This window comes from Serinus canaria, chromosome 5, assembly GCF_022539315.1.
Source record: "Serinus canaria isolate serCan28SL12 chromosome 5, serCan2020, whole genome shotgun sequence".
Lineage (NCBI taxonomy): Eukaryota > Metazoa > Chordata > Aves > Passeriformes > Fringillidae > Serinus > Serinus canaria.
Genome location: NC_066319.1, coordinates 3316749 through 3330868, shown reverse-complemented (window position 1 = coordinate 3330868; position 14120 = coordinate 3316749). Strand labels below are relative to the sequence as shown.

General features: G+C 40.0%; 1 protein-coding gene across 6 annotated transcripts in view; it reads right to left on the bottom strand.

Annotated features, from left to right (window-relative positions):
• NAV2 (neuron navigator 2) overlaps positions 1–14120 on the bottom strand; it is a 380173-nt gene that overhangs the window by 29579 nt on the left and 336474 nt on the right. For 4 of the 6 annotated variants that reach the window (XM_050974858.1, XM_050974860.1, XM_018923749.3 and 1 more), the window contains exons 15-17: positions 12823–13290; positions 7825–7985; positions 4617–4805 (exon numbers count right to left, since the gene is read on the bottom strand). In XM_050974858.1, coding sequence (XP_050830815.1) covers positions 4617–4805; positions 7825–7985; positions 12823–13290 — 818 coding nt within the window. Of the gene's footprint in view, positions 1–4616; positions 4806–7824; positions 7986–10465; positions 10511–11730; positions 11797–12822; positions 13291–14120 lie in introns of all 6 variants that reach the window. The other 2 variants (XM_009098722.4, XM_009098721.4) reach the window with 1 other exon arrangement.

Sequence of the window (14120 nt, the reverse complement as noted above, 5' to 3'; positions counted from 1 at the left end):
AGAGGAAACAAAAACTTTACCAAGGACTTGGTCAGACACAACATGCAGTTAGGATCAGCTGGAATTTTTAAGATCACATTGGGACTTGAATACAGGAGAGATGATGCAAAATAAGAAAAAAAAGGGAAAGAACATATAACTGTGGGAATCCTACTCCTGCCTTGTGAAACACCACGATCACATAGAATCATAGATTTATTTAGGTTGGAAAAGACCTCCAAGATCATCCAGTCCAGCCATTAACCCAGCAGTGCCAAGGCAAACCATGTCCCTAAGTACCACAGATCCACAGCTCTTCCATTCCCCCAGGAATGGTGACTCTGGTGCATCCTCTGAACGTGTACATAATTTCAGATTTCTCATTTCAAGGACAACTAAGGAGTTAATATACTTGTGCAATTTCTTTTTAAAGGATCTGCAGATGGCTACTTGAAGGCTATTTAATTAGGAGCCTGAAGGCAGTGATGCTCTTGATGCAAGTCCTGTTTCTTGCAGCCAGCATGCATCTGCATGCAGCCTACAAACCCAGACTGGTCTGGAGCTATTATTTTAAAGCACTGTAAATGCACAGGCAAGCACATATCATTTTTAATGCTAGAAAAGAAAGGTTCTAGCTGTGACCATCTGCCCAGAGAGTAGAAAGAAAAACTGGTATTGCAGTCAGTAGCACAAAAAGGAATAATAATTTCTATTCCAACGATAAAGAATATAAATTTTTTTCTCTTGGAGGTTGAAGTACTGGGGGGGAGCCAGTGGCAGCCCAGCTCCCAGGGAAGATTGTTGGCTGGAAGAGTGGGGAAGCTGGAGAGCCAAGAGACCACTCAATTTTTATGCTGTGTTTTTTCCCCACAAAGTTCTGGTGAGTTTGGAGCCTGTTCCTGCTGGCACCTCCACAGCCCTGAGCCCTGTCACAAGAGTTACTGCAAGGCTGACCAACCTCCCCACCTACATGCTGTGCTGGGAGAGAACATGACTGTACTTCAAACCCAGAGACAAGGGAAGAAAAGGCTTTAAAGAATAAATCCTGGCCCTGCTTTGAAGTGAATGAGAAACAAATGCCTTGTAATACTATGTGCTAGGAAATAATTAAGAAGTAGGTTGGTAAGCTTTATTTAAGACCTGGATTTATGCTTCATTGACAGCGGATGATTGTACAAAATCAATTTGTTCATTAACCACAAATTTAAATTTCTGTAATACTTTCAAATCTATTCTCTCAAGGTGAAGGCAAACCTCTGCTATATTCAGAGGCACTCAACCACTTGGACCTTGTGACTCCCTAAGAAATAAGCAGGAGCCACTAAGCAGGTCAGCTTAGTAGTAAGCCTTCTCTAGAGCCAGGGAAGGGATGGAAGACCTTTCTCCTGAAGGCAGAAATACAGAGACTACACCTCAACATTCAATCCATATGATAAAATATTATTATCCTTTCAGGTGTGAAAAATTAAGGAAAATCTGAAAGGGATCTTCAGCATGTCCCCTGTAGGGTCAAATTCCTTCTTCGGATACAAAAGTGGTATTTTCCAACCACTTTCAAGTCCACAACTTAGTGGATATTTCTTGGAATTCATTTTTATTACTTTTTTCAAATGAATAAAAAGCGCTTAACAGAACATTTCACCTAAGTCCTTTTCTTCCTTTTTTTTAATGGTTTGTCTTCAAACATGCAATACTCACTAAATGTTTATCCAAAGCAGGCTCTCTGCTGGACAAGAATTTCTGAACTACAAGAGAGAGTTTGACCTCCAGTGTGCCAAAATGGACTTGCTGCAATCTTGAGCACAGTTAAAAGACTAAGGCTACAATTTTTTGGAGGATGTCTTCAATAAAACCCAAGTAAATTTTGCTGCAGTGGCTCTTCTGGTAAATCACTGAAGTGTAACACAGATACAGTGACTCAAATTCCTTCCCAGATTATACTGACTGACTGAGCATCTGGCAGTCTTTGACTGTTTCTGATCATTCAGCTTTCTGAGAGCAAACAAAGGTTAATTCCTGCACTGAGCCAGCTTTTAGCCCTACAGCATTATTCCAATAATTTTCAACCCCTAATAAAAATCCTTAGCCACAGACCTCTAAAATACAATAAAATGTACTGAAGTTAAGACTGAAGAAATTCAATAAACAATTAATTAATTAATCTCTCCAGAGACATACCCAATACTTATTTTCTACCTTCTCCAATGGCAAAAAAAAAAAACATGATGGGAAAACCAGAATCTCCAGGAAGGCACTCTGCAGCTCTCAAATGTTTCTGCAAGCACTGAAGTGTGGCTCCCATGGCTCTTGGGGAGCAACAACCATGGGGCACTGCTATTAACAGTGCTGAGTACGTGCAGGTCTTCAGAGGCAGAGCAAAGAGCCATCAAAGGCTTGTGTGGCCTGTGAAGGACAATCAAGCTCCTCCCAACCCTTGCCAGAAAGGAGATTTAAGACTCAAAGAGTTAACACTGAAAATGTTTCCCATGAACCACTCCATGCCTGACTTTTCAAAGTGCAATGCTTGAGGATTTTAATGTGTGCTCACAGCCACTCCTACAGCTACAAGGATGCCAGATCAGGAGCAACCAAACGAAATATTCATTTATAGGTAATTGCTTTTTCTTATTTACAAGCGTCCTTTTTATCAGGTGTGGTTACACATTTGAAAAGATGATGAAGCACTAAAAAGACAAGCCTAGATGTTTCAAATAACTACTCAATTCCCTTTGGAATATCTGTTGTATAAAGCCAGGACATTCAGCAGAAACGAAAAGCAAAGACTATTTGAGTACAGTATAAAAACTGGAAAAATTACTGGGATAGAAACAGTCCAACTGGTATCACTTATCTGTACTATAAGCAGAAATGTGGAAGTGCAAGTTCAGAACACCCCTGCTGAAGAAACACTGATGTGCTGACTCTAAGCATGGATTAGTCATTCTGAGAGCACTAAAAATGAAGCACAGCTTATGTTTAAGCCATTTCTTGAACAGCCAAGGTCTAGGCACAACACTCAGTCCCTGTGTCTGACCAACACAATCACTGAATAAACATCATCATTCAGTGACAGGACCTGAGGGAATGCCCTGAATTTGTGTCAGAGGAGGTTCAGGTTGGATATCAGGAAAAGGCTCTTCACCCATATGGTGACTGGGCACTGCAACAGGCTCCCCAGGGCAGCAGTCACAGCAGCAAGGCTGGCAGAGTTTAAAGAGTGTTTGGACAATGCTCTTGGGCACATGGGGTGATTGTTGGGGTGCCCTGGGCAGGGCCAGGAGTTGGATTTGATGATCCTTGTGGGTCTCTTCCAACACTCTGATTGCACAACCAGAAAAACCACAAACAGGACTATGGTTTTAGCTAACACTGAGAGCTCCACACTGAGAAAGCTGTGTTTGAACAGAGGAGTGCCCATCTCCCCTCAAAGGCCACCCTTTGTGTTGGGAGTTGTGGACACTGAGGATTTTAGACTTTCTGTGCTGACAGACTCCCAGGAGAGCACTGCATTCGACCTGAGGCTGTGGAGAAGGCTTCCAAAATTGATTGACAGCACTGTGATTACAGGTGTGTAGTTGATTAGAAGTATGTAATATCACAGGGTGGGAAAACTTGGAGTTTGGTGTTTTAGAATATAGTAATATATATATATATAAAGTAAGATGGAAGGGAGGAGGCTGGTCCTTCTTATTCCTTCCTCTTCCTGGGTTTGGGTGGTATTTTGTATTTGGACAGAAAAGTTGGCATTGTGGACTTTGAGTGATTAGTCACTGGGTTAAAAGTGAAAATAATTTAGGTGTAATTTCTTAATTGGATAGTTTAGCCTTAAAAGACCTTATATAGAAAGACACTTAGCCATTTTCTGGCTTGTTAGAATGCTGTAGAACTCACAACTTTGGGGTTTATGTGTTAGAGATGACCCCTGAGATATTAGAAAGTCTTTTTTTCTTAGCCCTACGACGGAAGAAGTCGAGATTCTTTGGTTTTGCTTTTCAGGGTTGTTTATTTTCTCTTATCTGTTCCATTCCTTCTCTGACCGTCTGAGATCTGTCCAGCAGGTCGGGTTGGGGCACAGTCCCTGCCCTTGGGGTGCTGTTGGCTTTTTATACTACAAACTACGTGTACTTTATTTACAATAATTTTCTAATACCTATCACCTATGTTAGGCAGTCTGTCTCTACTCCAAACCAATTCAAAAGTGTCACCATCACAGCAGAAGATGGAAGACAAGAAGAAGAAGGACAGGACACACCCAGATTTCTCCATCTTGCCTCTTGAACCCCCATTCTAAAACCCCAAAATTCTACTTTTTCACCCTGTGACAAATTCACTATCATTCCACTCAAACTCTTGTGGCTTGCATATCTTCACACAAAGTTGGGAATTGTTTCCATGGGCTAAAATCAAAGGCACAGGTGGTTTTGACTCTGTGCCTTTTGAGCTTTTTGCCAGGGTCTCAAATCACCTGGAGGAATCTCTTGGGTCTGGACAACGCCTTGTAACAAGAAATAATAAACACCCGAGTGCGAGCACAAAACACCGTCTCTAGCGCATCAAGCCTGACCTCGGCAGAGGCAGAGAAAGAAGCCGAACCCCAGCACCTGTGAGCACCCCCAGCCCCGTGGGACCGTACTGACCCTCCTCGAAGCCGTCGCGGAAGGAGCCGGAGCGGCTCATGGTGCGGCTCTTCTCGTCCAGGGACACGGAGCTGTTGCGGAGGCGCGTGTCGCCGTAGGGCTCGTAGGGGCCGTCGGCGTTGGACAGGCTGTGCGTGCGCAGCATGCTGGGGTTGGACAGGCTCAGCTGCGCCGCGCTCGTGGGGCTCGCTGCAACAAACACACCCGGCGTCACCGCCACGCCTGCTGAAAAACCCCTTCGCCAGGAGTTCTTCTCCTGGGAGCATGAGAAGCCTCAGCTTCTCCATGGAATGTGGGCTGGAGACTGTTTACCCAGCATGTGAATTGGTTTTAATTAATGGCCAATCCCGGTCCAACTGTGACAGACTCTCTGAGTCAGTCACAAGTTTTTATTATTCGTTCTTCTCTTTCTGATGTATCCTTTCTCTTTCTTTAGTATAGTCTTAGTATAGCTTAATATAATATAATATTTTGCTATACTAAAACTATACTAAAGAAAGAGAAAGGAATAATATAATATAATATAATATAATATAATATAATATAATATAATATAATATAATATAATATAATCCTAATATTATAGTAATTATATTTATAAAAATTACTAATTAACAATATAAATAATATTTTACTAACTGATAATAGAAATATTAATTACTAATTAATAACAATATATTACTGTATATTACTAATATAAATAATAATATTAATTACTAATTATTAATAATTACTATTATAATAGTACTATATTACATATATAGTAATATCTAGTAATATATATTACATTGTATTCTATTGTATATATGATATTATATATGATATGATATTATGTTATATTACATTATATTATAAATAAATAATAATTTATAAGATATATTATATAATAATATATTATATAATATATGATAAATAATAAATTCAGTATATAAAATAGAATATTTATTATTAATATTATCATTGTATAATAAATAAAATAAATCAGCCTTCTGAGGACATGGAGTCAGATTCTCATCTCTTCCCTCATCCTGGGGACCCTCACAATCACCACAAATGCCCTTAGTGCCACCAACAAGGCCCTTCCTGCTCTCTTTTTGTCATCCTCCACCTTCAAAGGTTCTTCCCCCCCACCACCCTCCACTTTAAGACACAAATTTTTAATATTGTCTCCTCCAGGCTTCGTTGGTTTTCAGGTAAGGGGTATGCAAACTAGGCTAGTGGATGTGAAAACTCAAGTCAAATAAGGTCATTTTAAACACTTTGTGTCCAGAATATCCATGTGTCCCTAATTCTACAAACAAGCTGAATCACCTCACTAACACCTCCCAGGCATGGGAGAATGAAAGAAAATTATCTTGTCATTAACTAAATAATTAATTAGTTAATAATTAATTAATAATTTAATTTGGAACTGTTCTTCCACAAAAATTGTAGTATTTTGTCTATATAGAGTAGGAATTACCTTCTTCAAAGCCTTCAAGTTCTAAGAAAATGACATTTTTCTATGTATTTTAGACACAAATATAAAGAGCTTTAGTTTCCTAATAACTGTACAGCTCAGAACTTTCAGCAATGATGTCCTGAGAACTGTAAAACACCAATTTTGCCTTAAAAGATAATATTCTTCCAGCCAGCGTTTAGAGTACAAAAGTACTGCAATCTCACATTTGTCCAAATAACTTCTGGGCTAAAATTATGCCTGCTATTTACTAAGAATTAGTTCATTTGTGGGGGGGAAAAAAGAGAAGAAAATAATTGCTCAGCTGGCTTTCCTGGGTGTGCTGTCATTGCCTGTTTCTACACCCACCCACATCTGACTCAGACTATTGTAGAAGACAGGACAATTCAGTTCACAGCTGCTTGACTTTCATATCATCATTTGCTCTTAAATTAAATCCAATGACCTTTCTTAACTTCAATATCTCTAAGCTCTCATCTTAAGAACATAGGAAAACATACTTTCTTTTTTTTTGTTGTTGTTTTTTTTTGGGTGTTCATTGCAGTTTGTGGCCGAAGAGCTTTTGAAGCTAATACAAATAATCTCAAACACTGTACATAAAGAGTTAAGTTTCTGGGCTTATGAAAACACTTTTTGGTTATTTTTTTTTTAATTTCATGAACTTTCCTGACAGTTTGCTAGCTGTTGGAAATGTAGCCACGCTGTGTGTATATTCAGCTGAAATTTTGCTAAGTGTCAGTTTATTTAAAGCCACTTATTGAATGTGTTCCTTCCCAGAACACTCAAGGAAAGGCTCTGGGATGACATTACTGCAACTCAAAACTACACTAGAAAGAAGTGACTGTGCAATCTGCTCCAAATTCCCACGAGAGGTTCACAAGAGCAAGCTTAACTATTTTGCACATAATTATTATCTATAAATTAGTTATTATAAACAATATATTTATTTTAAACTATAATATTAATTATTATGGAGGGGCTTTTGAAAGTCATAAACAAACAGCCATTTTCTTTCCAAATGTTCCTTCATTTGCAAACCTGAAGAAACTGCAAAGCAACTAAGTCATATTTAAGCAGCCCAACAGAGATGAGCACCACCAGCACTTTAAATCAGGTTATTTCAATTGCTGGTATAGTCAACTAAAACCTGCAATGCCTCATGGATCCTGCCAATCAGCATTAATTGTTCCCTTAATTTAAAATGTGTTTATCAAAGACATTAAGGGAAGGGATGGCAGTTTTTCTCACTTGAAACTCCCCTGACTTATATAAATTGCTTGACTGAGCTTTCTGCAATTTTCCAATGAGCCGTTTGAAAAAGGCAATGATAAAATACCAAACCGATGAGATAGGCACACACAGTGAATAAAATGCTTGGATTTTAGAGAAGTTTTATAGTTTTATAGAAGTTTATAGTTTTATAGAAGTTGTGACATCTGCAGGCACCATCCTATGTCCTCTAAGCACCCCAACGTGTGAGATCAAGCGACAGCTCTACTGAACATTTTATAAAGCTCACAATTTATATTAAGGAATCTGATTAATCCCAGAGAATCAAAGTTACTGCAAGAATGGCACCTTTGGGCATACGAGATAATAATGCTAATTAGTCACACTCATTTCAGTGAGAGTGCTTCCTCAGGTTCAATGTGGGCCTTGGAGCTGCAGAAAGGAAATGATCTTGTGCTACATGCTGTTTCCAGGACACACAATGCATTGCCGTGATTATCCAAACAGATAATTATTCACCAAGCTGTGAGAAGTTAAATCTAGTTCCAGAGGGTGATGTTATGCTGGATCCAGATGAAAATGGAGAATTGGCAGCAGTATCCTGCAGTCCTCCTGCTGAATGGGACCGGAGCCATTCCTTTGCATCCTCTTGGCTACGGAGCTGGGAGGATGGAGTATACCTGCAAAAACAAACAGGTTTTTCACCATGAACTTTGGTATTTATTTGACTTTTTTGTTAAAAAAAAAAAAAGCCAAAAAAACCAACCATGAAATATAGCAAGGCTTAGGGTGGGAGAGAGAGACAGAAAGAAAAAAGGAAGAATCCTCCTATGAAATTAGAGGATTAAGTAATCTAAACCAAACAGAATTCTGAATTAAGGAGCTGCTCCAAACTCTTCCAACATGTTCCTAATTCATTTTGCCTCTGTTTGGGGGAAAAAAGACCAAACCACAAACTTCTTTCCTATGACTTCAGGTGTAACCAAACTAGAGTGAACCACAAGTTACAGGTAGAAGTTGTGCTGTGTAGCACTGTAGGATAAAATGTAGTGTGTGCTACATGATATGATTTAAAAATAAAACAGTAACTTGGAAAACCTTTCCCTAAGTTATGCCAAAATTCTAACACTATTTAAATACTTTGGTACATCAAAAACCCTAGCTGACTTTTTGTGATATTATAACCAAATTCAAGTCAACAAAGCCATTGTCAAAATTATTTTTAAACACGTTGAGACCCAATAGTTCCTATTCCAGGGACATCCATATAAGGCCTATGGAGGGGGATCCCATTTAGTACAAAACCAACAGCATTGAAACATCATAAAGAAGACTATGTTTAGCCTTTTCTGAAGGCAAAGAAAATAGCAGAAACGTAGTCATTGGCAAAAAACTCCCTGGCTTCAGCTTAGGTTTCATTTATTGTGCCTGTGTGTGAAAAACAGGGATGTCAGGACAGGTGTTATGTGAGCTACGTGCTAGGGCACAGGTACCAACAGCCAGAGCTTCATGGAATCACTCATCTGCTGATGGAATTCAGGGTTTGTCTTGGGCTATGCCATTGCCTTTGGACAAATATTTATGAGTTACTAGCTCTCCTTCCAAAAACTCAGAGCCTATTATTTGATGATATTATCTATTTAATTGATTTGATTACCTTCAAGTGAATGCCCTACAGTAAGATATCACTTATAAAGACTGTTTTAAATCAATGGGAACACTGCAATAATTTAAAAAGTCAATCTGCTTTCAAAAAATACATTCATTCTTCTGATTATGCCTCAACACTTCAGCAGCAATCCCTGACAATCTGCATCTCTTAAACTTTGCATAAACATCAGTTTCTTTAGAAAGGGGTTTGAAACAGTCACATTACCTTAGCACACTACAGATGCATTTGATTGTCAGCATTAATACCTACCTCTTCAGCACTCAAATGCTTTGGTCTAAGAAGAGAATATTTCTTGGAAACATTAAAACAATTTGCCATTTTAAGAAAGGCTTTTAGTACTCAGCTTCATGGGACAAGACTGCTCTGAAGAACAAGATGCACAGCACAGAAAAAATCACAGCTGCAGTTTCAAGGCAGTGATCCCAGATGCTGCATTAAGCAATTCAGAAGCTGAATTTCCTAAATTGTCAGAGATACCTTCTGTAAATTCTCTAACACATAAAGCATTTAATTAACACAGCTAATAGTAATTCTGGCTAGAATTGCTTGTATCAATGGAAAAAAAAAGTATGTTATAAAAATCACTACCTCACAGATATACAAAATATGTGACAAGACAATAGCTGTAAGTTTATTTGATGATGTTTTTGTTATTTTCTACGAGAGTAGAGAATGAGGTATAGATTAAATAGATTATAGATCATAAGATATAGATTAAGGTATTATGATGCAATTAAAAAAAAATTAGTATATCCAATATTATCCTGAAAGGCTTGGTGTGATCTTCTAAATATTTTTTATTTATACAACAACACCAAGGTTCCCAAGGTTAAAAAACTATTTCAGGTCATTCCATGTAACAGGCACAGAAACAACAACATTACTGTTTTTAAATCAAGCCCAGGGATGGTTCGAGATGCTTTTCTGCAATTAAGCCAGCAAAAGCCACAGCTCTGGCTCAAGCAGTGAGGCCACTGGATGGAAAAAGCTCAGTTGTCAATGGCCTTCTTTGAGGAATGAAGGAAAGCAAGCAAGCAAGGAAGAAGGGAAAAGGAAGAAGGGAAAAGGAAGAAGGAAAAAGGAAGAAGGAAAAAGGGGAAGGAAAAAGGGGAAGGAAAAAGGGGAAGGAAAAAGGGGAAGGAAAAGGGGAAGGAAAAGGGGAAGGAAAAGGGAAGAAGAAAGGAAGAAGAAAGGAAGAAAAAAGGAAGCAAAAGAAGAAAAAAAGAAGAAAAAAAGAAGAAAAAAAAGAAGAAAAAAGAAGAAAAAAGAAGAAAAAAAGGAGTATGAGAAAGGAAAACAGAAGGGGAAAAAAGGAAGGAAGAAAAAAGGAAGAAAAAAGGAAGGAAGAAAAAAAGGAAGGAAGAAAAAAGGAAGAGTATTGTTGCCACCTCTTGCAAACTGCGACCATCACCACCAGCCACAACAGAAACACAAATCAAACTCCAAAGCCACCACAGAAGATGTTAAACCACGTGGAAACACCAATACCTGAGTCCCTTCTTAGGCAAAGTGTTCCTATCAAGATGTGGGTCGCTGCAGAAAAGTTAAAAGAAAAGAACTTCAGAGAAGAACAAAAGGGAAGGAATAAGATCAGGACGAAGGACGAACAAACATCTGCATCACCTTTTCAGGGGAAAAGGTGCTGGGGCCTCCCTACAGGAACATGCACAGACCTCCTCACCCAGGTGGGGTTTGCACAAACATGCAGCTGCTACCATGCCAATGAACCACAGCTCTTCACAACCTCACTTCACTGCTTCTCCTACCCACAATGAACAAAAATGGCTCTTTAAACATCAAATGGGTGTTTAAAAATACACTTTTCAGCAGGCTGTTGGTAAAACCTGATGAGAATATTCAAGTCCAAACCACTTTCCCATCATTTCTTTCAGCAGACACCCTTTAGGGAATGCACCTAATTACTGTAAAGAGGCATTGAGCCCAGACTGTTTAAATTTCCAAATCTTAGCCCAAGTTCCATTAGCAAAGTAAAATGGACCGATCAGTTGCCCAAAACTCAACTCTTTCAGTTTATGTTTTTACAACTGATGAGCAGAGCCTGTTAAATTTGTTTTCAAAGAAAATACCCCTGTGGTTGAGTAAATTAATTAAATGACAACTCATAGCTAAGTTACAGTACGGGACTGGGATAAAAATTACATCAGTGAGAAAAAGCGAGCTGGAATGTTTAGATTTTTGTCATCTTTTCCTAACTTGAACATTCTTTTGTACAAGGATGACTGTAAAATACCTAAGGACTTGGAAAACACTCATGAGCCAAGCTGCAGTAAGAGACTGATGACACTGAATGACACAGGGACTTCACAACAAAAGGGACAGGCCAGAAAGGCAGTGGAGAAGCAGCATGCCAGAGGGATGCTGAAATGCTAGTGAGAGTTTAGATTTGTAGGAAAAAAAAAAAAAAAAAAAAAGGGCATGACTTTTAAATTGCCTTTGGCAAAGAAATGAAGGGTGAGTTAAAAATAGCCCCCCAAACCAAAGGGCATTGAGAAATGAGAGCAACACCAAAACCATGCCAACTGTGCTGTATGCCACTCTCCAGATTGATTTGGGTGGGTAGGTGGGTGTTTGCAGGGACTCTCACTGGCATGTCTTTGTGTCAGTTCACACCTGGATGATGAACACAACAGAGCACTCAACTGAGCACAGTCTGGCACAAAACAATTTGCTTCACTGAGATGGGCAACAAAACCTGCAGCCTAGAGCATACTCCTGTCCTGAGACAGCATTACCTGTCCTGTCTCCTGGGCAAAGTATTTCGGCAGAATTTGGGGCTAGCAGCAGGGGAAGAAAGAGGGCTAGAAAGAGCAGTCCAACAAGACAGAAAACAAGAGAAGGAGTATTAGAATGAAAAGATGAGGGAACAAAAAGGAATTATAATAAAACACAAACAGAACCCCAAACTGTCAGAACATTACATTCAGGTGCAATTTCCTCCACTAGAGATGCAGCTACAAAAATCTTGCTACCTGAACTCATCACTACTCATCAGGACATAGCTGATTTCCAGCACTTGGAAGGGTTCTACTCTCATCTACAAGAGGTCCCACAGAGACCACTGCAGAGTTCACCCCAGTGCCAGCTCAGTGTGCCACCAATCCAGCTCTGATACTGGAAAAGCCCTGCTCCCTCTTTCCTGCTCAGCCTCCTCCCAGGTCCCACCCTGATTCCACACAGGTACCAGTGAATCTCATCTGTACAGAGCTGGGGAGCTGATCAGCCTGAAACACAATTCAGCTGATTGTTTTTCACTTGGATCCAGCTTCCAGTAGGATTCACTAAGCATTCACACAAATGCTTGTACTGAAATATTTTTATTGTGAACAACTGGAGGTAGGACAAGACAGCAGGGAGAGGATGAGAAGGGATCAAGTGACTATGGAGATGGGGATTTGTCTTTTCAGCATCACCTCCAGTTTGAAAGTCATCAAATTCTACTATCAAAAAGTTTAACAGGAAACAATTGACTTTTCAAATCACAGTTGGAGTGTTTTTAAAAACGCCACTATCAGCTCAATTAACAGAAGATCTTTGGAAGGATACCCTACAATATAAAATTCAAGTATTAGGTGCCATCTGGTAGCAAAAAAACGTTGTCACATTGGCTGCGACAGCAAAATCAAAACCTCTTCTGAACCCATGCTCCAGCTCTGAACTGGGCTCCTTTCTGGGAATGATTATCTGCATGTTCTGCTCCTAGACTTATCTGCACTGTCTGGTAAGAGGCATTACTTGATTTGTATCTGCAGCACTGGCTACTGCTGCCAGGACTTCATTCCCACCCTAGATACAAACGTATAGAAAGAAGAGAAAAGCCCACTAACCTTTCAGACAACGTGGTCTTAACACTGTTGGTTCGCACGAAGGGAGTCAGAGAATCATCCTTGGAGGCTGGAATCAAGCCACTGGAGGAGTTGTGGCTCAGCCCACCTCCACTGCTCAGGGAGATGTCGATGGACTCGCAGCTGGTGTGCAGGCTGCTGACAGACTGGTATCCAATGCCATCCTTGCTAACTGCAGAAGAACTACTGGCGTTGGTACCCCATGTCAAACTGTTGGAAGGAGCAGAGTGGGCAGAACTGGGGCTGGAAGCCAGTGGAGACTGGTTGAGATCTGTGTTTTTACCATAGAGGGGACTGCTGCCCCCACTGCTCAGCACACCACTGCCAGATGGGGAGTCAAGGTTACCCTGCTGGCTCATGGTAGCATGAGGGTTGGAGATGACTACTGAGTTTTTCATATTTTCAGCTGTGGTGATGGGAACTTGTTTACTAGGCTTGCCACCAAAAAGTCTGTAAAAAAGAAGACAGCACGAAAAATACATAAAAATATAACAGTAAACACAAGGATACCTTATATTTCATCTTAGCTTCAGAAAACCAGCATTGAGTACATGATCCTAGATTGTACATATGCAACTATACTTTTATAATCTCCTTGTGTTCACTGTCCCTTTCAGTAAAGCCCAGAGGCAATTACAACAGCTCCACATCTATCTCAGGTGTGTCACCCTTGAATCATCAACCAGTGCTTCCACCAAGCTAAAATACAGCTTCACAGAACTAAGATACAACCACATCCTCTTCTGTTCCCTAAGAAAAAAGGACACCAGAGAAACAATCTGATGTATGGAACACTAGAGACTGGAAGCTTGCTGACCAGGTAAATTCTGCACAGCTCACCAAATGCTCTGTACAGAAGCAGCTTTTACTGGGATGCAACAATACACTCATACCAAAGGTAGGCTTGTTTCATTCCATGAGCCAAGCTGGCTGGAAACAGTATTTCTTACTGGAGAAGGTGATGTTACCTGCTTTTTGGCACCTGGAATTGGCTAGTAAAAAGCTAGGTGAGTTCCAGAACTCGGGAGGGAGGGGATGGAGGAGGCTGACCACAGCATCACTGTTGCCTGTGATGCAGCTCACTGCCAAGGAAGCAAAGACCCCAATTCCCTCATAAACAGTCCATGGCAAACTTCTCAGAAGTGCCCAAGTGCCTCAGTAGTAAACACACTTCAGACTCAATTATCAATCATTCCAAAAATGATCTTCAAAATTAGGAAGGAAGCGTATCTTCCACTCCAGCTTCAAACATCCACCCCAAAACACTGCTTTTGTTTCTG